Below are 21563 nucleotides of genomic sequence, written 5' to 3'. Positions count from 1 at the left end.
TTAGGCTCCACAGGGTCCCCATCTTCTCCGTACCCCACCCCCATTCCTCCAAGTCAAGCAAGGTGTGGTAATAAGGGCTTTATTCATTACAGGTCATCAGAGGAGTGTTCTATCTGATTGGTAGCAGGGGTGGGGCAGAAATTAAACAAACCCATCTGTAGTTATCAGGGGAAAGATGGCTGTTTAAGGCACCAATAAATACTTGTTGCATAAATGAATGGCAAGGGGGAGTGGGGAGGGGGAGGTTATAGCAATTATGCTTAGCCAACTGGGAAGGCTGCTTTTTTGCCCAGGTGATGAGGATGACCTTATCAACCCTTAACTGGAGGCGCCGGGAGATGGTGCGGTGGTTGGTGACATGTGCTACAGAAGTGGGTGAGTCTCCCAGCTCCCTGTACCCCCAGGGGAAAGGATTCCTAGGCCCTACTCTTGGGACAGGACGACGAATTTAGAGCTCTCATATTCCTATTACTGATGGCTAGGAAAGGATGAGGCTGCTGGTAGGAGAAGATGGCCTCTGTTCAGCCTGACCAAACTCTGCCCTCACTGCTTGGACCATACCCTGCTGTCAGCAGCACTTTGACCCTCTCATCAGAGACATTCTGAGAGAGTGAATTTTCAGCCACAAGTACTCAAGTGTAGCCTTGGGAGGTAGTTGGCCCAGTGGTTTGGTCCCAGTCCCTGTCCATGATTCTGAGAAACCCCAAACAACTTGGAGGCTCGGGACCCCATCTAGAGCCCAAAGCCCCAGCACAAGACTCTACCCTGAGAGGCCCCACTTCAGCTAGAACCCCCAGGCAGATCTGCGACTCCTGCCTTGGGGCAGGCAAACCACAGGCTCTGTTGCTCCATCCTTGTGAGGGGCTTAGAGCACCTGCAGAAACCTTCAACACTCTCACCTGGGGAAGGAAGGGATGGGAAGAGACCCCAAACAGGGTCTGGGCGTCTGGGTTGTTCCCCTTGCCTTGGCTGCCTCAGATCATCTCGAGGCTGCTGAGAAGGAGGGAGAACTCGTCTCTGCAGGCCAAGTTCTGACCCCAAACGGTAGTCTGGGCAGACCTGGATCAGGTCCCGGATGGCCACGGCTGAGCTCAGGCTCTCCCTGACAGGTGTGCAGGCCCTGGTGAGCATCCTGCAGAGCTGGTACACACTCTTCACCCCCACCGAGGCGACCAGCATTGTGGCTGCCACAGCCGTATCCCACACCACTATCCTGCGCCTCAGTCTTGACTATCCACAGCGGGAGGAGCTGGCTAGCTGTGCTCGCACGCTGGCCCTGCAGTGTGCTATGAAGGATCCACAGAGCTGCGCCCTGTCGGCCCTTACGCTCTGTGAGAAGGACCACATCGCCTTTGAAGCAGCCTACCAGATTGCCATTGATGCTGCTGCTGGCGGCATGACTCACTCACAGCTGTTCACCATCGCCCGCTACATGGAGCTCCGTGGCTACCCGCTACGTGCCTTCAAGCTGGCCTCACTGGCCATGAGCCATCTCAACCTGGCCTACAACCAGGACACCCACCCGGCCATCAACGATGTGCTCTGGGCGTGCGCCCTCAGCCACTCCCTGGGCAAGAATGAGCTGGCGGCCCTGATTCCCCTGGTGGTGAAGAGTGTGCACTGTGCCACAGTGCTTTCAGACATCCTACGGCGCTGCACGGTCACTGCACCTGGCCTGGCCGGCATCCCAGGCCGCCGCAGCTCGGGAAAGCTTATGTCCACCGACAAAGCTCCCCTGCGCCAGCTGCTGGATGCCACCATCAATGCCTATATCAACACCACACACTCGCGCCTGACACACATCAGCCCTCGCCACTACGGAGAGTTCATTGAGTTTCTGAGCAAGGCCCGGGAGACCTTCCTGCTGCCGCAGGATGGCCACCTGCAGTTTGCCCAGTTCATCGACAACCTGAAACAAATCTACAAAGGCAAGAAGAAGCTGATGCTGCTGGTGCGAGAGCGCTTTGGCTGAGAGAGCAGATAGCTCGCTGCTGGGGCATCCTGCACTCCCAGGTATCATCTGGTCAGGCCAAGGACACAAACATTTGTCCACCCTGAGAGGACTCTGAGCACCTGTGGCTGAAGCCAGAGGACCACAGGGCTAAGCATGGGGAGAGTCCAGCTCTAGCCAACATGCCTTGTCAAGGTTCTCACAACAGCCCACTGTTCCTGGAGGAGCTGGGCCCTGCAGACCGATCAGAAACCCCACACATGCCACCTCACGCCCCGCTATCCTGCGTGTCCTGGGCATTGGCCCTCTCTCCTTGGCAAACACAGAACACTGTTCCGTCTCAGGGATTGCTTAACCAGAGAAACAGAAGCATTTATGGTACTGTAAATACTATAGTATATGTGTTGCCAGTTACATTGTAAAATTGTAACTATTTATAATTCTGGTTCTAATCTGATGGGTAGCTGTGGGTGGGAAGATAGGCTTGTTTTCTGAGGAGATTCACAACCGTTTCTCAGGTTTCCCTTGCAGAGGATATGCTATTGGCAGTGGAAGAGTGGGGGTGGCAGAGAGAAAAATGGCCATTAGAGTAAACCCCAAGTCTAGTCTATGCAGAAACCCCGGCCTGCAGATGGGCATTGACAGCCCGGTGATGGGTGAGGGGCAGGGCCCGGTCTTGACTTAGACTTTCACCTCACGAAGCCATGGGGACACAGAAGCTCTTGCTCCTGCCTCACACAGCCTCTCTCTCTGGGAGCCTGCCGAGCTCCTGAGAAACAAGGGCAGGGAAAAGGTGAAGGTCTGGGAGGCCACTGGGCTTATAATGTTCATCTTCTCTGGTCACCTTTGTGTTAGACAACATCTGGTTTCATCTCTAATTACACTTGTATGTGTGTGGATCTGGATGGCTACGTACGTGCATCTGTGCGCATAGATATATCTGTGCATGCCTGCATGTGCACATGTATATTTATGTGTATCTGTGTCAGGTCTGTGTCTGTGTAAAGACATGTCTGTGTACTGGATGGTGGGTTTCTGTGTGAGGGTATACACATTTGTGAACATATAAAAATACATATCTGTGTGTGTGTTGATGTTTGTCAATGCATGTGTAGTGTTTGTGTATCTGGGCACACGTAAGTGCATGTGTATAAACATGTCCGTGTCTGTGTGTAACTGTGTATATTTCCACATGTAGGTTTGTCTGTGAATTCATGTTTGAGGATCTGCCTGAATGTGTCCCTTCTCTTTTTGCCAGATCTCTCATCCCCATTTCTCTTATTCTCTCACCAGCTAAACATGTTCCTCATCTCTGGGCCTCCTTTATTCACCATTGTCTCACCAAACAAGCTTCTAAGCACTAGTCTCCCTCTGCCCTGAGTGGCTCCTTCAGTGCCACATTTCTCTTCTTACCCTGTACTTGCTTTCTTCCCCTGCCTTTCTACCTCAAGCTTCCTCTGCCTGCTTCTGTCACAGTCCCATTGGTCATTGGTTTGGAGGCTGCGGCTGGAATGCATTTCGCCTTTTCCTTTCTGACTAGTTTCTAGCTCTAGTGGGCAACCCCTGTCTTAGCCCTGGCTGACCTCCACAGCGTATCATGTTCCTGCTACCTTCCTGACCCCTCTGCTCAGCCTGGAAGTGTAATAGGAGGTAGCACAGGCATTCGGAAGAGTCATTTAGATACCAGTGTCTTGGTGGTTACTGTTCCATGTTTTAGTTCCCCAGTAGGGGGTGGGGTGTGACAGGGAAGGGGTGGTATAGTTAGAGTGTGAACCAAGGACCTCTTTGTCTGCTTTACTTTCCTGTCTTTGACAAACTGTTTGTGTCACTTTTTTTTTTCTCCACACTAACCAGTAAGTTGCATTTGCTGTTTGTGGCTACCAAAGTCTCACCGTCCAGCTACGGGCCCAACAACCTCTCAGCCCAATAGGTTGGTTTAAAAAAAAAAAAAAAGACAACGCCACTCCCATTTCTGTATCACAATTGCCGTTTTTTAGCAAGTGTGTGAACTCACAGTGCTTTTCTATGAATAAATCCTGGATCACAGAAAAGATCATTTTTCTAAAATCAGAAATTGTGTTCTTTCAATAAATGGGGCCCTTCTTCTCTTCTCCATCACCTGGCTGGGACAGGGAGCTGGTTAGGCTATATAGCACAGTGGGTTCCTAATGGTCTAAGATGTGGAATGACAAATGAAGAATTTCCTACTGCACCACACCCCTCTCCAGAGCTCACAGGCCTGTCAGAGCCTGATCCCAGGAAGTAGGTACCACCACGAAAAGCGGAAAGAGCAAGATACTGAGAAAATTAGAGGGTATGCACAGAAAAGAATGCAGGGCAACTGGCCCTGTGTCCCACTCTGGTCTATACACCCTTCCCTCCCCAGACGCAAAGCCCTGTCAGTTTGGCCTCATATGCTATAGGGACCCCATTTCCCTGCAAATGTCACAGCTCTATCTCCTAGGAAGATCTGCACAGACCCATGTAGCTCTGGGGCTTGGAGATCTGAGAGCAAAATGGTGGTAAAGGTCCTGACGTTAAGTCCTACATACATATTCACTGATACCCGAGGTCCCATGACTTGTGGGAGAGGATGCAGAAAGAGGCCCAGGGAAGGAAGAGGCTAAGAAGTAACTGAGGATAAAAGCACAGATCTTTCACAAACAAAACCACACGCAAGACTCCAGCTCTGGAACTTTTATTCTCCTGGAAGCAATCATCTGTGTTAGTGGTACTTCAGATAAAAGGATTACGCTCAGTTCTGTCGAAGCAGGCGTGAGTGTTTGTGCACGGCATCCACAAAGGCTCCCACATGTTCTGGGTCCATGTCAGGGTAAAGTCCGTGGCCCAGGTTGGCAATGTAGCGCCGCGGCCCAAAGTCATTCAGCATCTGCTGCACCAACTGCCCAATCTCTTCCTGGGGGGACCAACAGGGCACTGGCTACAGGGGGGGCCAGCACACCTCTGTCCTCCCTATACATAACAGTGACACACATACATGTAGGCATGCTTCTACTCAGTGTTACTCATACAGTCATTCAAAAAACTTTATCGGGTGCCTAGTATGGGCCAGGCGCTAAGAAAACACAAATGAACAAAATCAATGAGAAGGAACTCCTGCCTTCCTAGAGTTCACATGGTATGAGTGGAGTAGAGGGGAGGGATAAACAGATAATAGAAGCACACACATAGTAATAAACACCACCATATCCAGAACCATGGGAGTGCACAGAAACACACACAGACACACACAGGGACCTGGCTGTTACCTCAGATGCATACAAGGCACAGGGGTCCAGGTTGCCCTGCAGGGTCACCGTCTTTCCCACGCAGTCCCTGGAAGTAGAGTCAGTGCCCTGTTCTGGTGACTGCACATATGGCAGTTGCATCCCCTCCACCGCACCTTCCATCACTCACCGGGCTTTCTCTGGGGCCACTGTCCAGTCAAGCCCAACCACCTCGTAGCCAGCCTGGGCCAGCTCCTCCAGGGCAAAATGTCCGTCCTTAGCAAAGATGATCTGCGGGAAAGGGCAAATCTCAGGCTGAGGGCTTTGCTATGCCTCCTAATGTAGCTCAGCTGTGCTTCTGCCCTCCAGTGGTCACTTCGGTCCATGCAGGACTTAACCTGATAGTTCCACAGGCCCACCTTCACTCATCTGATCCCCATCCTTACCATGGGCACTGGTGCCAGGCCTGCCTCCTGCAGCCCGGCTTTCACTCGCTTGGCCACATCACGGATGTAAGGCAGTGCAAACTTACTGAAGAGTTGTGGGCCAAGATGCCCTGCATGGGACTCAAAGAGCTGCAATGCCTACAGTTAGAAAAGAAATGCATAACACACAAAGAGGAAGTATCTCGGGCCCCACATACAGAATGTGCCTCAGTTTTCCTTCAGTTTTCCCCAAGTGACTTCAACCCCTGAGACTACCTAAGCCTATAAGCCCAGTTCCAGTCAAAAAGGAACTGCCTTCTCCAGATCCCAGTGCTAGGTTTGGTCTTTGAATACACAGAGCATTAAGCCCCCCTGCCAGTGTCTGGGCTTAGCTGCTCCAGCCAGATCATTTCATGCCAAGCTTCTTTTGTGCCTGGTATTGAGACACCTACCCTCACAGGTATAAGGAACTGTATTGTTTCTGGTCCTGAAAGACTAAACCCGAGGGCTTCCCTGGTGGTGCAGTGGTTAAGAATCCGCCTGCCAATACAGGAAACACAGGTTCGAGCCCTGGTCTGGGAAGATCCCACATGCCGCGGAGCAACTAAGCCCGTGCACCACAACTACTGAGCCTGTGCTCTAGAGCCCGCGAGCTGCAACTACTGAGCCTGCGTGCCACAACTACTGAAGCCCACGTGCCTAGAGCCCGTGCTCTGCAACAAAAGAAGCCACCACAATGAGAAGGCCAGGCACCGCAACAAAGAGTAGCCCCCACTCGCCACAACTAGAGAAAGCCGCGCGCAGCAACGAAAACCCAACGCAGCCAAAAATAAATAAAGACAAAACCCCAGCCTATTTGTCTCTCCCTCAGGACTTACCTGGGCACCAGCAGCCACTTGTCCCACCAGATATGGGACGAGAGCATCAGTGAGGATGCGAAGCAGCTGGTGACTGGCCTGCGGTCTCTGGTAAAGCCAGCGTTTGGCCTGAGCCATGGTGCTTGAGCCGCCACCCTCAACCATGTATGTCATGAGAGTCCACTGCAAAAGGCAGAAGCCAGATAGACACTTCCTTCCCTTGTCTGCACCCATACCTGCCAGAGTAATTTCTCCAAGCCCAAGTCCCTGTCCTGTTCCATATTACCGGGGCACCAGCAAAGCCAATCAGTGGCACACGCCCAGCCAGACGTTGTCGAGTGAGAGTGATGGCCTGGAACACATAGCCCAGCTCAGAGGCCACTGTTGTTGGATCCCGGAGGCGCTGTAAATCCCGCTCTTCTCTTAATGGCTCTGGGAAGCTGGGCCCTTTGCCAGGCACCATGGTCACCTCCATGCCCAGTGCCTGGTGGGGGAGAAAATGTCTAGGTTCCCAAACTGTAACTCCAGGAGGAGGAGATCTGTTCAACCCATGCCAAGAAGGAGGAAAAGGAGAATAAAACTCAGCCAAACTCCGTCTCTTCCAGCCTGTTTTCCCCTCTGTCCCATAAGGATAAGTGCTTATCTTGAGCCTTGACTGTCTTTTCCCTTTGTTACCCATTCAAGAATCAGATTTGAGCAGGTACCTGGGGTACAACAAGGATGTCGGAGAAGATGATGGCAGCATCCAGAGGGAAGCGACGCAGTGGCTATAGGGAACAGAAGACAGATTGCTAGGTGGCGAGCTGACAGCATAAATCTCTCCCTCTTTTGTGGACCCCTCACCTGCAGAGTAAGTTCACAGCAGGTCTCTGGGGAGCGACAGGTGCTGAAAAAGTCCTGGGCAGCCCGAGTTTCCCTAAACTCTGCAGACAAAAAAGGGAAAGCAGGGCTCAGCCTTGAGGAACCTCCAGAGCCCTCCTCTGCCCCTCAAAAACTTTTCACCCTCCAGAGTTTTACCTAGACTCCGAGGCCCTGACCCTGACCTGGTAAGTAGCGGCCTGCCTGCCGCATGCACCAAACAGGAGTGTAGTCTGTTTCTTCTCCCCAGGCTGCTCGCAGGAAGGTGTCATTCTTCAGCTCCGGAAAACCCTGAGGTCTGGAGATCAGGAGCGGGTAGGGTAGGTGTCAGTAAACCAGGCTGGGGGTTGGGCAGGGCTCGGGTTCTAAAGGCGGATACAGTCCAGCACAGCTATCTATCTTCTCCAGGCCAGCTACCAAGCTATGACTCCCCGCCGATTCCACCTCCCCTCTATCAGGTGGTGTACAGGACTAGAAGGGCCGGTGCCGGGGCCTCTACCCTACACATAGTTGCAGCTTCCCCAGGCTCAAAGCCACTGGAGGGACTGGGAGAGAGTGTGTGTGCGGGGGGGTGGGGGGCGGGGGAAACGAAAGTCCAGTTAGGAGAGTTTGGGGGGTCTTTGGACCAAAAAATCTCAGGAACAAGGGTACCAGTGGGCTGGTTTGGGGGCTGGAAGATCTCCAGGCTGGGGGATGGTCATGAGGGGATCAGAGATGACAGTCCGAAAAAGGGATCTTAGTTGAGGATTAGGAAGTCCAGAGGGCATCTCCTAAATAAAGGTCTGGGGTACGCAGTCCAGCTAGGCGGTCCCTGGGATGAACATCTCAGGAATCCATGGTTGGAGGATTTGGGATTCCAGAGACTTGGGTTCTCCGGGGCTGGGGAAGAGGGGTATAGGGACAGATTCCTGAGCTCAAAGACTCAGGTCAGAAGCCCGTATGGCCACACTGCGTGGTGGCACAGAGAACTCACCCACACTCGTTCGCCTCCATGATAAGTTGTCAGTAAACGCGAGCACAGCCCCAGCTGTAGCCTAATTCTGAGCCTGCCCCCTGCCCAGGCTCCGCCCCTTCCTGGAATGAGCCAAGGCTGTCGCCATGTTGAAAGTCACATGATCAGACTCCAGAAACGGCTCCCGGGCTGCCCCGGCTGCTGCCCGTAGGACCCCCAGGTCTCTTCACCGTAAAGTCCTCTGTAGCGACGCAACAACAAACACCTCCCTCCCCCTCCCCCCACAAAAGAACTTCGCTGTAACTATACTTCACGTGGGTGAGAAATTTGCTCTCCTCTGACGGCCTGGGAAACGCGGAAGACTCGTCCCAGGTCTCACTTTCACTCCCACTCTTCACGATTTTAACAATTTTATGCCTGGCCCAACCAGGCATATGGTGAATTATGGAACCAAGTTGTACAGGGAACTGAAATAATTAAATATTTATATTACCTAGAAAGAGGCGGGCACTACAATAGGTGCAGCGATTACAGTGGAGAACAAGACATTTCCTTCCTTTAAGGAGCTACAGACATGCGGATACAGAGAAGTCAGCAATCACAATAGTAAATGTTTTTTGTTTTGTTTTGTTTTGTTTTTTGCGGTACGCGGGCCTCTCACTGTTGCGGCCTCTCCCGTTGCGGAGCACAGGCTCCGGACGCGCAGACTCAGCGTCCCTGGCTCACGGGCCCAGCCGCTCCGCGGCATGTGGGATCTTCCCAGACCAGGGCACGAACCCATGTCCCCTGCAGCGGCAGGCAACTCTCAACCACTGCGCCACCAGGGAAGCCCTCAATAGTAAATGCCTTAAAGGGAAAGAGCTAGAAGCAAGTAGCAAGGGCTCCATTTAACTGGGGAAAGCAGTGGGGTATTCCAAGCAGAGGGAACGGCATGTGTAAAGAGCAGACGAAAAAGAGCAAATGGCTTAATGGGAAACAAGATCAAGCTGGTGGAATTAAAGATGCTGGAGCTGTCTACAGAGTCCAGGTCATGCAGGCCTTTGTTAAGCGCATTTGTTCACTTTATCCTGTAGTAGTGTAATAGCATACAAATAGCTTGGAGAGAAGGGAAGAGAGGCACTGTGTTCCCAACTTATTAAGGAGAAATAAATGGAAAACTGTCATAATTACATGGGATCATTTCTTTCTTTCTTGATAACTTCAATTATTTGAAAACTATATCAAAACAAACTTTCCACCCAAGTGTCCATCAACGAACAGATAAACAAAATGTAGTGTGTGTGTGTGTGTGTGTGTGTGTATACACAATGGAATATTACTCAGCCATAAAAATAAATTATTGTGATACATGCTACAACATCGTTGTAACATGCTAAGTTAAATAAGACAGACACAAAAGGACAAATACTGTGTGGTTCCACTTATATGAAATATCTATAATAGGCAAATTCAGAGGCAGAAAGTAGAGTAGAGTTTACCAGGGACTGGGGAGTGGGGGCAATGAGGAGTCATTGCTTAAATGGTACAGAGTTTCTTGTTTGGGGTGATGAAAAGTATTGGAAATAGATAATTATACATTTAAAAAACGGTTAAGATTGCAAATTTTGTTATATATATTTTCCACTATTTTTTTAAATTAATGTAATATATCAAAAACCAGTGAGTCGTACACTTTAAATAGGTGAATTATAAGATGTGAGTTATATCTCAGTAAACTTTTAAAAGAAACGGGGCGGGACCAAGTTGCCTTTTCCTCCATGATTATACTTCACCAGCAGCTTCTGTCCATGTTTTTTTGCCTCCTCCCTAACCACATCGGCCTTTCCTCTCGTTTGGTTCAGAATTACTGGGAGAAACTGGATAATGATCACCAGTGTCCTGGGATTAGGAGTAACCACCAGGATCAAGCCTAAATGACTCAAGACTCCTGTCAGCAGCCGAGCTGGGGAGGGGGTTATTTTCCGAAACGTTTTAGTCACACTGCCCCTAGGATGGGGAGCCTGAGAGGATATCTAACAGATTTTTAAAGATTCTTCTGGTTGTAGTGTGACTCACTGGGGGCACGGAGGCAAAACAGAAATAGCTGTTGCAACTTTCCGGGCCAGATAGGATGGATGGTGGCTTGAATGGGGTAGTAGCAGTGGGGATTAAATGGTAGATGTAATGGGGTTTGGAGTGGGTAGATTGATCAGGTAGAAACTACTACTGAACTTGGGTCTGGTTGGCTGAGCGGGAGGCACAGAAACTGATAACAGGATTAAGTATTCGAGTACACAGGACAATACGGCGGGAACGTGAGGGGAGTTTAGTCCAGAACTTACGGCGAAGGCTGGCCGAAGGCGGGGCTGAAGGTGATGGGAAGCTTAGTCAGCCTTCCCGGCAGAAGCTCCTGGGGCCGGATCGCCCCTGGGCTTCTCTGGGCCACTAAGCTATGGCGGGCCCGGGCCCGGGCGCGGCGCTAGAGTCCCCGCGGCAGCTGCTGGGCCGCGTGCGCTTCCTGGCGGAGGCAGCGAAGAGCCTCCGCGCTGGACGGCCGTTGCCGGCGGCGCTAGCTTTCGTGCCGCGCGAGGTGCTCTACAAGCTTTACAAGGACCCGGCGGGACCGTCGCGCGTGCTGTTGCCAGTGTGGGAGGCGGAGGGCCCGGGGCTGCGTGTGGGAGCCACGGGCCCGGCCACCTGTACCGGCTCCGGGCCCCTCCGCGCCGCCCGCGACAGCATCGAGCTCCGGCGCGGCGCCTGCGTGCGCACCACGGGCGAGGAGCTGTGCAACGGCCACGGGCTCTGGGTGAAGCTGACCAAGGTGCAAAAGACCCGGGACCAGGGAAGCCCTTGGCTGGTCCCCTCCCCTCCCCCATATTGAGCTGACATAGCGTTCAGTGCCCTTTGCCTTGGGCTGGGCTGGGCTTGCCGCCGGCAGTTCCCTGACGGCTGTCCCTGTCTGTCGCGTCCCGGCAGGAGCAGCTGGCGGAACACCTGGGCGACTGCGGGCTGGACGAAGGCTGGCTGCTGGTGTGCCGCCCGGCGGAAGGCGGGGCCCGGCTCGTACCCATCGACACTCCAGACCACCTCCAACGGCAGCAGCAGCTCTTTGGAGTGGACTACCGCCCGGTGCTCAGGTCCTGCACTGGGAGGGGCAGGACTTGCTGTCATACTGCTGTGCCCTAGTGTAGCAAAGTCCGGGTGGTGGGATCTGGAGCGGAGGCAGGGTTTACAGCAGAAAGGGGCGGGGCCTGAAGGGAGCTGGGGTGGGGCTTCTGGAGGCGCAGTTTAGAGGAGCTAGAGCTCTGGAGAAGGCGCCAGGGTCTCCTGCTGCTCGCTGATGTCTCCACATCCCGTCCCCTATTCTGTGCGCACAGATGGGAACAGGTGGTGGACCTGACATACTCGCATCGCCTGGGATCAAGGCCTCAGCCGGCCGAGGCATACACAGAAGCTGTACAAAGGCTACTGTGAGTGAGCTGGGATGGGATGGGGAGGAAGGAGCTCCAGGTCTGGGCCCGACCTAATTAGGGACTTGGGGTTGCTTAGCTATGTGCCCCCGACGTGGACCTACGAGTGCGACGAGGACCTGATCCACTTCTTGTACGACCACCTGGGCAAGGAGGATGAGAACCTGGGTAGCGTGAAGCAGTATGTGGAGAGCATAGACGTTTCCTCCTACACGGTGGGTGCTGGGACTCCTCCCGCCCCAAGCAAGATGTAGTCACATCTTGCTAGATCCAGAACTCTCACCTCTAGGCCAGGGCCAAATCTGAATCCCCACAGGCCATACTCAGTCCAACCCCCCATCTTGGAAGTCATGTAGGAACCCCTAGACACCTCCACCCATACCAGATGTGCTTCTAATCCAGCTCCACTGTACTTTCTCTCGTGCTCCCTGGCCTAAAGCACACCCCCAGTGCAGGGAGTGGGGGTAAACACTGATTCCACCTCTCTGCCCCTCCCCAGGAGGAGTTCAATGTGTCCTGCCTGACAGACAGCAATGCGGACACCTACTGGGAGAGCGATGGGTCCCAGTGCCAGCACTGGGTACGGCTTACCATGAAAAAGGGCACCATTGTGAAGTGAGTGGGCTCTGAGTAGGACAGGGTGGGTGAGCCACATGCCTGTGAGTGTAAAAGACCCATGTGCACCCTCTTAACCCACAGGAAGCTACTACTCACGGTGGATACCACAGATGACAACTTTATGCCTAAGCGGGTGGTGATCTATGGGGGTGAAGGGGACAACCTGAAGAAGCTGAGTGATGTGAGCATTGACGAGTGAGTGAACTGGCCTGGGGTGGGAGGTGGGACATGATCCAAGTAGTAGGATCTGGCCCACGTTGGAAGCAAAAGTTCAAGCGAGACCCCCAGCAATCCCTGAAGCCAAGGGGTCTCCAAAGTGCCTCACGTTCATCCTCTCAGGACCCTGATCGGGGATGTCTGTGTCCTGGAGGACATGACCGTCCACCTCCCAGTCATCGAGATCCGCATCGTCGAGTGCCGAGGTGGGGCTTAAGGCCCTAAGGAGGGAAAGGGAGCCCAGTGTGTAGATGGGGGTTAGCTGGCAGTGAGTGTGGAGAGAAAGCAGTGGGCTTGGAGTTGAGGTAAAGGTGATAGCTGAACTAACTAGGATCTGAAGCTTTGGGGCCCAAGCCGGGTGGAAGGTGCTGGGTAAGAGGGCTGCCTTAAAGCCATAGAAGTGCTTGGGCTCACCTGGAAGAGGAACGGAGTTGGGACCCTCAGGCATCCCCAAACTATAGTGGTGGACACAGGAACTAGCAAAGAATATAATAATCAGAATCAGGTTATAGGAGGGGATCCCAAAGGTCCCAAGTTTCTAGGGGCTAGGGGTAACAAAAGGCTGAGCATTAAGGAGTCTTCCTCAGGTCTGAGGGCCAAAAAGGCAGCAGGTGCAGTAAGTGATCTCACTCTAACTCCTTCCTCCAGATGATGGGATTGACGTTCGTCTTCGAGGGGTCAAGATCAAGTCTTCTAGACAGCGGGAACTAGGGCTGAATGCAGACCTGTTCCAGCCCACCAGTCTGGTGCGATATCCACGCCTGGAAGGCACTGATCCGGAAGTGCTATACCGCAGAGCTGTTCTCCTGCAGAGGTGGCTGTGGCCCTGGGCCAGTCAGGCCCTTCCTTGTCCCCCGTCCTGAGCCTTGTATGTCTGTGTGGAAGAGGCCCCCAAGGTCTTATACTGTAAGCTGTTCCACTTCAAGAGGCAGAGCAGTCCCTGGGCCTTGCCTTCTCCTGTCCCTGTGAGTTGGGGAGTGAGGGGGTTTCGCATCCATACCAAACTCTTCAGCTGCAGTTATCTTTACTCACCCACACCAGATTCATAAAGATCCTAGACAGCGTCCTGCACCACCTGGTACCTGCCTGGGACCACACGCTGGGCACCTTCAGTGAGATTAAGGTGAGCCTGACACATGCAGTGCTGGTCTTGGCATTGGGCACCCCCTTTCTGCTCAGGCAGTTGTTCACTCTTCATCAGAGAGTTCTTAGACCTACTCTAGGCCTGGGCTTTTGCTGGGCTCTGGGAACATAGGAAGAAAGCCAGACACAAATAGTGAAAATTTCGTGTTTGGGGTGCTGTTCCCCAGAGAGCATGTGAAACATACAGAGCTCGGGGAGGAGAGATAACAGCATGGACAGGGCAGGTGGCATAAAAGGTGGACACTGGGAGTTACCAGCAGCTCAAAATGACATGAGAGAAGCCTGCCCGTAGATGTGAGTATGACATGGGGATGAGGTTGGGAGAAGGTGGATAGGAAGCAGGCCCTGGTAGCAGACGGCCCTGGGGCCAGACTTTGTTCCTGGTCAGTGGAGCCACTGGAAAGGTTTTATGTAAGGAAATGACAAAGTTGGATTTTTTGTTTTAGAAAGCTCTCCCTGGTGGCCGGACTAAGGGAGAGACTGGAGGCAAGGACCAGGGATGGACTAGGCTTGAACTGGAACCATGGGATTAGGTCCAGGAATAGAGAAAGGTTCCAGGGCCTGGACAGAGGCTGACTGCCTGCTGGTCCTGGTCTGGCCACCTCTCCTCCCCAGCAAGTGAAGCAGTTCCTGCTGCTGTCACGCCAGCGGCCAGGCCTGGTGGCCCAGTGCCTGCGTGACTCAGAGAGCAGCAAGCCCAGCTTCATGCCACGCCTATACATCAACCGGCGCCTCGCCATGGAACACCGCGCCTGCCCCTTAAAGGACCCTGCCTGCAAGAATGCTGTCTTCACCCAGGTTTGGACCACCTGGGGTCAGACTGAGGGAGGGTCAGTAAGGGGCCTAGGGGGCTGGGCCAACAGGGACCTGAGCAAGGTCTTTGGGCAAGAGTGGGGCCAGGTCTTGACACAGACTTTCCCACAACTCCCTCCCCTTTCCCCTGCCCCCAGGTTTATGAAGGCCTCAAGCCCTCTGACAAGTATGAAAAGCCCCTGGACTACAGGTATGGCATGGGGGCGAGGGACCTGCTCAGGGTATACATGTACACGTGTATACCCATGCACTGCCTCTGGTCCTCTCACCATTACCCCTCTGTAGCCCCTACTCCTGGGTGGACTCTGGGCAGGTGCATCATTCTGAGCCTTGGCCCAGTGTGGTGACAGAGACCCACTCCTATTTACAGGTGGCCCATGCGCTATGACCAGTGGTGGGAGTGTAAATTCATTGCAGAAGGCATCATTGACCAAGGTGAGGCCCTAAGGGATGATAACAAGGGTCCAGCCCTACTTCGAGTGGTAGAGGCTTCTGAGATCACCAGCTAACCAGATAGGGGACTTGCTTATTACCCCATTATGGGGGCTGAGGCTCTTGTGTGCCCCAGCTGAGGGCGTCTATCTGTCATTTCAGGAGGTGGTTTCCGGGATAGCCTGGCAGACATGTCAGAAGAACTGTGCCCTAGCTCGGCGGACACCCCTGTGCCTCTGCCCTTCTTTGTCCGAACGGCCAACCAGGTAATCTCCCATCCCTATCTCCCAAATAGTTTCTGCTCTTCTGTCTCTGCGAACCTCCCAGGTACCGGGCTAAGCTAGAGAGGGGGCAGAGGAGAGACTGAGTTGCCTGGGGCAGCCTCTGGACAGGCAGGGAAGGAGGAGCCATTGTATATTCAGAGGGATCATTCAGGGCCCCCAGTGGAAGGTGTTCAGGGAAGTCCCTGAGTCATCTGGGGCAACAAAGTAGGGTCCATCCCATGCCGTGCTGACAGCTCTGTGTCGGGGACAGGGCAATGGCACGGGTGAGGCCCGGGATATGTATGTGCCCAACCCCTCCTGCCGAGACTTTGCCAAGTACGAGTGGATCGGACAGCTGATGGGGGCTGCCCTTCGGGGTAAGGAGTTCCTGGTGAGTAGCCTATTCTGCACCCCACCAGATTAATCCTGGCCGGCCAAACCTGGGCAGCTCAGGGTGAGAAGACAGTAGTATTTGTCTCACAGGTCCTGGCTCTGCCTGGTTTCGTGTGGAAACAGCTCTCTGGTGAGGAGGTGAGCTGGAGCAAGGATTTCCCAGCTGTGGACTCTGTGCTGGTGAGTTAGGGCCTAGAACCAGTGTTTCCTCTGCCCAGCCCCCAAGGTTGCTGCTCCCCAGGGCTGTCCTGAACCTTCTCCTACCACATACATGCTCCCTCTCCAATCCCATGTACTCCAGTAGCTTCAACTACTGTCACTATTCTGGTGACCCCTACTTCCTTATCTCTAGCCCCAACCTCTCTCCTAAGCCTGGGGCTATATATGCATTTACCTGCTGGACATCTGTCCCAACAAGGCACCTCGGGATCAACACACTCTTCATCCTCTCCCCAGTCTACTGCCCTCTAGGGCTCCCTGTCTCACAGTGGCACCACCACCCACCCCTCCCCATGCCAAGCCCTTTCAGGGTCCTTCTGCACTCCTCCTTCTCGCTCACCTCCCACATTCTGTCACATCTGCCTCTGGAATCTGTCCACTTCCTCCATCTCACTACTTTCCCTCTAGTTCAGCCACTTTCATTTCTGACCCAACCACTGACTGCAAAAATTGTCAGTGTCCCTGTCTCCATTCTTACCCATCTGATCTCCAGCATCCAGAGTAATTCATTTCACTCTCCCTGTTTAAACCCTTCAGTAAATCCACTCTGGGCTTAGGATAAAATGCAGAGTCTGGAAAGGCCTTACATGACCCCTGTATCTCTGGACACCTGGTTCATGATCAGGCTCCAGCCAGACAGATTCCTAAGGCCTTTTGCTCTTTCCACCTTTTTCCAAGATGTTCTCTCTCCTGACTTCCTGGTGGCCCAGCCAATTCCCAGCCATCATTTGGGTCTCAGCTTAGCTGCCACTTCCTCCAGGACACCTTCCTGATCTCCAAGCCCGGTTAGGCATCGTCTTGATGCTTTCACAGCCCTTGTACTAACCCCCTCACTGCCCTCATTGCCTGCGTGAGGACTGCCTTGCCTGGCTGCCTCTCCTGCTTCCCTGTGAGCTTCTTGAGGAAAAACAAGGACTGTCTCTACAATGAAAAGATGACCTTCCTGCCTCTCTTCAACCCCCAGGTAAAGCTCCTGGAAGTGATGGAAGGAATGGACAAGGAGACATTTGAGTTCAAATTTGGAAAGGAGCTAACGTTCACCACTGTGCTGAGTGACCAGCAGGTGGTGGAGCTGATCCCTGGGGGTGCAGGCATCGTGGTGGGATTTGAGGACCGTTCCCGTTTCATCCAACTGGTGCAGAAGGCACGGCTAGAGGAGAGCAAGGAGCAGGTACTACCCAGAGGCCAGTGGAACAGAGAGCTTTGGGCTCGTTATAGCCAGAGCCCAGCCTGATAGGCCACCAGAACCCAGTCCCAAGAATTCCGGCCCCCACCATCCCTCTGCCCCACATCCCTGCTGATAAGTGAAGTACAGAGACACATTGTCTCCATGAGTGGAGGCCAAGGGTCCCCACCACACACTGAGCTGGGAGTTGTGCCCTCTTCCCCAGCCAGGCCCTTTCCCTCCTCCGCAGGTGTCAGCCATGCAAGCAGGTCTGCTGAAGGTGGTGCCACAGGCTGTGCTGGACTTGCTAACGTGGCAAGAGTTGGAGAAGAAGGTGTGCGGGGACCCAGAGGTCACTGTGGATGCTCTGCGCAAGCTCAGTGAGTGTGGGGCAGGGCAGCGCAGTCCCGGGGTGGGGCTTAAGGACCTAAGAATTACTTCCATCTGGTTTTGTCCCCACCAGCCCGGTTTGAGGACTTCGAGCCATCTGACACACGGGTGCAGTATTTCTGGGAGGCACTGAACAACTTCACCAACGGTCAGTGGAAAGGGCAGAGTAATGTCTGGGTTCGGACTCCACTCCTGGGATACAGAGACAGGGCGGAAGCTGAAGAACTTCTTCCACCACCAGCACACGGGCACTGATTTCCTTCTCCTCCATCTAGAGGACCGGAGCCGCTTCCTGCGCTTTGTCACAGGCCGCAGCCGTCTGCCAGCTCGGATCTATATCTACCCGGACAAGCTGGGGTGAGTGCGGATGGGGAGGGGAGGTCCAGTCGAAAGAGGCTGTGGCTGGCCTTCTGCCCTGCCCCACAAACATATTCACGTGTCAGACCCCTGCCCTGTGCCCCTGCAATTGTTTCTGATCTTTGGTCCCTCCACGCCCCCAGCTATGAGACCACAGATGCGCTGCCTGAGTCTTCCACCTGCTCCAGCACCCTCTTCCTACCGCACTATGCCAGGTGGGTTTCCTAGGTTCCAGCCTGGGGAGTGGGGGGCGGGGGCGCGGGGGAAGGGTGGCATCCTAGGGTGGAGGAGGGCTTCAGGTACTGGGTGCAAAAATTGGAGCCACAAAGCCCCTGGTTGTGAAGGAGGGACCTCTACGCCTGGCGCTGATCAGCTCCCTGCCCCCTGCAGTGCCAAGGTGTGTGAGGAGAAGCTCCGCTACGCTGCATACAACTGTGTGGCCATCGACACCGACATGAGCCCTTGGGAGGAGTGAGTCGGCGCCAGGGGGCAGCCGCGGGCCGGCAGGACTGCTCCTGCGCAGGTCCCACTCGCCTCGCCCAGGAAGCCAGCGCACTCCGCCCTTGCGTGCGGTTGGAGTGGAGCAGTGGGTTGACACTGGTGGCCCAGCCCCGCAGACCCTCAAGCCCTACACGTGCTCAGGTTGCTCCCAGCATTATTTCGCATCTGTGAGAGGAATCTTCCACAAGCCCAGCAAAAGCTGCCAGGCCTGAGCTACTTGAAGGGGGCCTTCTAGCTCCCCACCCTGTGGACTTCGCTTCGGGTTCCACCTCATTTTTTTCTCTCCTTGTTCTTCTCTGGTTTCAGCCTGGACTCAAAGCTAAAAACTCAGGGGGAGAGGGGAGGATGGAGGCTCCTCCCCAAACAAGGCTCCAGGGATGGATAGGGAATGATGGCCATCCTCCTTGGTCACCTGAACCAAGGATGAAGAAACTGCTGAACACCCTCTCCCTCACATATTGGTCTTTTCCTCCTCTCCCTCCAACCCCAAGGTGTGAGTTCTGACTTTCTTTCTCCAACTAAGTCTCAACTGACAAAGTGCCACCACCATCCCTGGCTCAGAACATACATGTATCCAAGATTCAACATTAAACATACATGTATCCAACATTAAACATACATGTATTCAACATTAAACATACATGTATTCAACATTAAATCTATACTACCACTGCCACCCCGTATTCATCACTTCTGCATCACCTACAGCCTGACTCCCTGTCTGCTGTCTTACTCCCAGGACTTTGCACAGGCTAAGGCCAGTTATGTCCTCTCTGAAATCTTCAATAGCTCCTCTTTACTCAACTCTAAAATAAAGCCTAGACTTTAAACCTCCACCTAGGCTTTATGCACGTCCCTGCCCCAGCCCTCCCTCCCTTAAGGGCCTCCACGACACTCCATCAAAGAAGCTCTCGTACGTGGGAAAGTTGAATAAATGGATGAATTCATTCCTTCAGAGTGCGTTTATTGGGCTCCCGAGGGATGTTAAAGAAGACCGTTCCAGGACTTCAGGGTCCTGCTGGGAGCAAAGGAGATGTGTGTCAACGTGGGAGTGGTGGGGCTTCTCAATGGCAGAGATGAAATCTGGAGCTAAGCAGGAAAATAAGGCGTCCTCTGCCCAGAAGGGGGAAAGAAAGCTGGACAGGCATCTTCCGGGATGGGTGTGGTGATTCAGAGGATGGGAGTCCACCACCTTCAGTAACCAGGTGGGCAGAAGAATATGACCTCCTAGAGGACAGAGCCTTGCAATGGCTGAGGGACACCCGAATCAGGATGTGACATAAGAGGAGGCAGCGGCACTGCCACCCACCCCCCCACCCCGTCTCCAGGTACCACACAGCTAAGGTGCAGTCTAGAAGAGCATCCGTGCGTGTAGAGTACCCCCGAGAAGTCGTGCTCTCCCATCGCTTCTCCACGCCGTCCTCTAGGGCGCGCCCTGACACTGCCCTGGTGGAAAACTCGGCCTTGGTTTTGAGCGCCTCCCCTGGGGCTGTGCGCACCCCGAAGACTGCCTCCCCGTAATTCGGAGTCTGACTCTCCAGATGAGCCTCGCCGTCAGCGCTCGCCTTACGGCTCCCCGACCGCTGCGCCTTGGGTGGTCCACAGGAGACGTGCCCCCTCCTCCGGCAGCCCCTTTCCGCCCAGGGAGCTGGAGGCGCAAGAGCCCCAGAGGCCGCGACTCCCCCGCAGCTCGGCTTTCCCGCCAAGCTCCCGCCGACTTGTCCCGCCCGGTGGGCGCGCCTTCCCCCTTCTCTCCTCTTCAGGGAAGGGCGTGGCCAGCACGCGCCTGCAGGAGGTAGTCCGTTTCTGTCTGGTACCGGCCACATGAGTCTTTGGTCTCTCTTTTATTTTGTAGCTTGCTCTTCATTCATTCATTCATTCATTCATTCATTCAGTGACTGCATGGAACAGCTGTGTCAGGCACCACACTAGGTGCAATGGATAAAACGGTGGCTCAACAGATAATTTTGGCCCTCTTGGGATTTAACCTTTAATGGAAAAGACATATATTAAACAGATAATGGCATAAACAACATTTAATAACATTTACGTAAGCGCTCCAAAGGAGAAATGAAAGGTTTCATGAAAAGAACAGGATGATTCTAACCAAAGTGGCTCAGAGAAATGCTAAATCCTTAGGGAGAATAACGGTACAAAGGCCAGCTGAGAAGCATGTTAACTGGAGTGTGAAGGGAAGAAAGAAATAAGACTCCAGCCTTGGAGACTCTTTGAGGGTTTTGCATTGAGCAGCCATGAGAGGGTTAAGCAAGGGAGTGACATGATTAGATTTGCCTTTGGCAGCTACGTGAAGAATGAGTTGACAGGGAGAGAAACTGGAGGCAAGGAGGAATCCAAGCAGGAAATAATGGTCCCTGGAACAAGGCGGATACTCATTTTAACCATTATTTTTATTGGCTGCATTGTATTACATTGTAAGGAATTTCATAACTTTTATTCATTTAAAACCCTCTACAGATGGACATTAAGGTTGTTTACAAATTTTCGTATTGAAAATTACAAATGTTATAATAAACATCCTCATGCAGGTACTTCCCTGGTGGAGCAGTGGTTAAGAATCCACCTGCCAATGCAAGGGACATGGGTTTGAGCCCTGGTCCAGGAAGATCCCACATGCCACGGAGCAACTAAGCCCATGCGCCACAACTACTGAGCCTGTGCTCTAGAGCCTGCGAACCACAACTACTGAGCCCACAAGCCACAACTACTGAAGCCCATGCGCCTAGAGCCTATGCTCCACAACAAGAGAAGCCACCTCAATGAGAAGCCCACACACCGCAACTAGAGAAAGGCCGTGCATAGCAATGAAGACCCAACGCAGCCATAAATAAATAAATAAATGAACTAAAAAAAAAAATCCTCATGCATTTATCCTTGCCTACCTATTTATTTTCTTAGACTAAGTTCCTAAAATCACTTCATCAATCTGCCATATTGCCCTCTAGGAAGGATGTAACAGTTTTCACTCCCTTTATTATCTATTTCCTAAACTCTTACCAACCTTGGGCATTTAGTTTAATGTGCAGAAAAATTATATGATTTTTATTTTAATTTGCATTGCTTTGGTTATTTACTATATTGAACAATTGTTTTTCTTCTTCATGAACTGCTCTTTATGTATTTTTGTCCATTTTTCTATTGTTTTCATTATTCTTTTCTTATTGATTTATAATCATCTTTGCATAGTACTAATATAAGCACAGCAAAGCACTGTGCTAGATGCTATATGTTATCTTGTTTTATCTTCTCAGCAACTCTATGAAGTAAGTACTATTATTATGCCCATTTCCAGATGAGAAACCTAGAGCAAAGATTA

The 21563-nt window shown here is 52.9% G+C and overlaps 3 protein-coding genes across 5 annotated transcripts in view; 2 read left to right on the top strand and 1 right to left on the bottom strand.

Annotated features, from left to right (window-relative positions):
* Positions 1-4045, top strand: part of ZSWIM5 (zinc finger SWIM-type containing 5) — a 260178-nt gene extending 256133 nt beyond the window's left edge. Inside the window, exons 13-14 of the mRNA XM_079903847.1 lie at positions 294-375; positions 1110-4045. Of these exons, the coding sequence (XP_079759973.1) occupies positions 294-375; positions 1110-1972 (945 nt within the window). The 3' untranslated portion in view covers positions 1973-4045. The remainder of the gene's footprint in view (positions 1-293; positions 376-1109) is intronic.
* Positions 4046-4638: 593 nt separating this feature from the next.
* Positions 4639-8346, bottom strand: UROD (uroporphyrinogen decarboxylase). Of its 3 annotated transcripts, XM_079914744.1 has the most exons (10): positions 8292-8346; positions 7504-7616; positions 7304-7383; positions 7165-7227; positions 6747-6944; positions 6482-6643; positions 5625-5762; positions 5369-5469; positions 5221-5287; positions 4639-4868 (listed from the first exon to the last, which is right to left on the bottom strand). In XM_079914744.1, exons 1-10 carry the CDS (start codon positions 8309-8311, stop codon positions 4707-4709), a joined length of 1104 nt encoding a protein of 367 aa, XP_079770870.1. In that variant the 5' UTR covers positions 8312-8346; the 3' UTR covers positions 4639-4706. The 3 variants fall into 3 exon arrangements, with proteins under 3 accessions (XP_079770870.1, XP_079770871.1, XP_079770872.1); XM_079914745.1 differs by lacking the exon at positions 7165-7227; XM_079914746.1 differs by lacking the exon at positions 8292-8346 and having other exon boundaries at positions 7478-7612.
* Positions 8347-10579: 2233 nt separating this feature from the next.
* Positions 10580-19386, top strand: HECTD3 (HECT domain E3 ubiquitin protein ligase 3). Its single transcript, XM_079928283.1, has 21 exons — positions 10580-11070; positions 11226-11386; positions 11627-11719; positions 11799-11934; positions 12219-12334; positions 12419-12532; positions 12677-12759; positions 13202-13367; positions 13595-13676; positions 14312-14494; positions 14647-14699; positions 14880-14944; positions 15104-15207; positions 15476-15595; positions 15688-15777; positions 16781-16987; positions 17232-17361; positions 17445-17519; positions 17647-17728; positions 17872-17943; positions 18119-19386. The coding sequence occupies exons 1-21, from the start codon at positions 10702-10704 to the stop codon at positions 18201-18203; spliced, it is 2586 nt and encodes an 861-aa protein (XP_079784409.1). The 5' UTR covers positions 10580-10701; the 3' UTR covers positions 18204-19386.
* The last annotated feature ends 2177 nt before the right edge of the window (positions 19387-21563 follow it).

Source organism: Stenella coeruleoalba (assembly GCF_951394435.1).
Source record: "Stenella coeruleoalba genome assembly, chromosome: 1".
Taxonomy (NCBI): domain Eukaryota; kingdom Metazoa; phylum Chordata; class Mammalia; order Artiodactyla; family Delphinidae; genus Stenella; species Stenella coeruleoalba.
The sequence above is the reverse complement of the archived record's forward strand: the minus strand, read 5'-3'. Positions and strand labels throughout refer to the sequence as shown.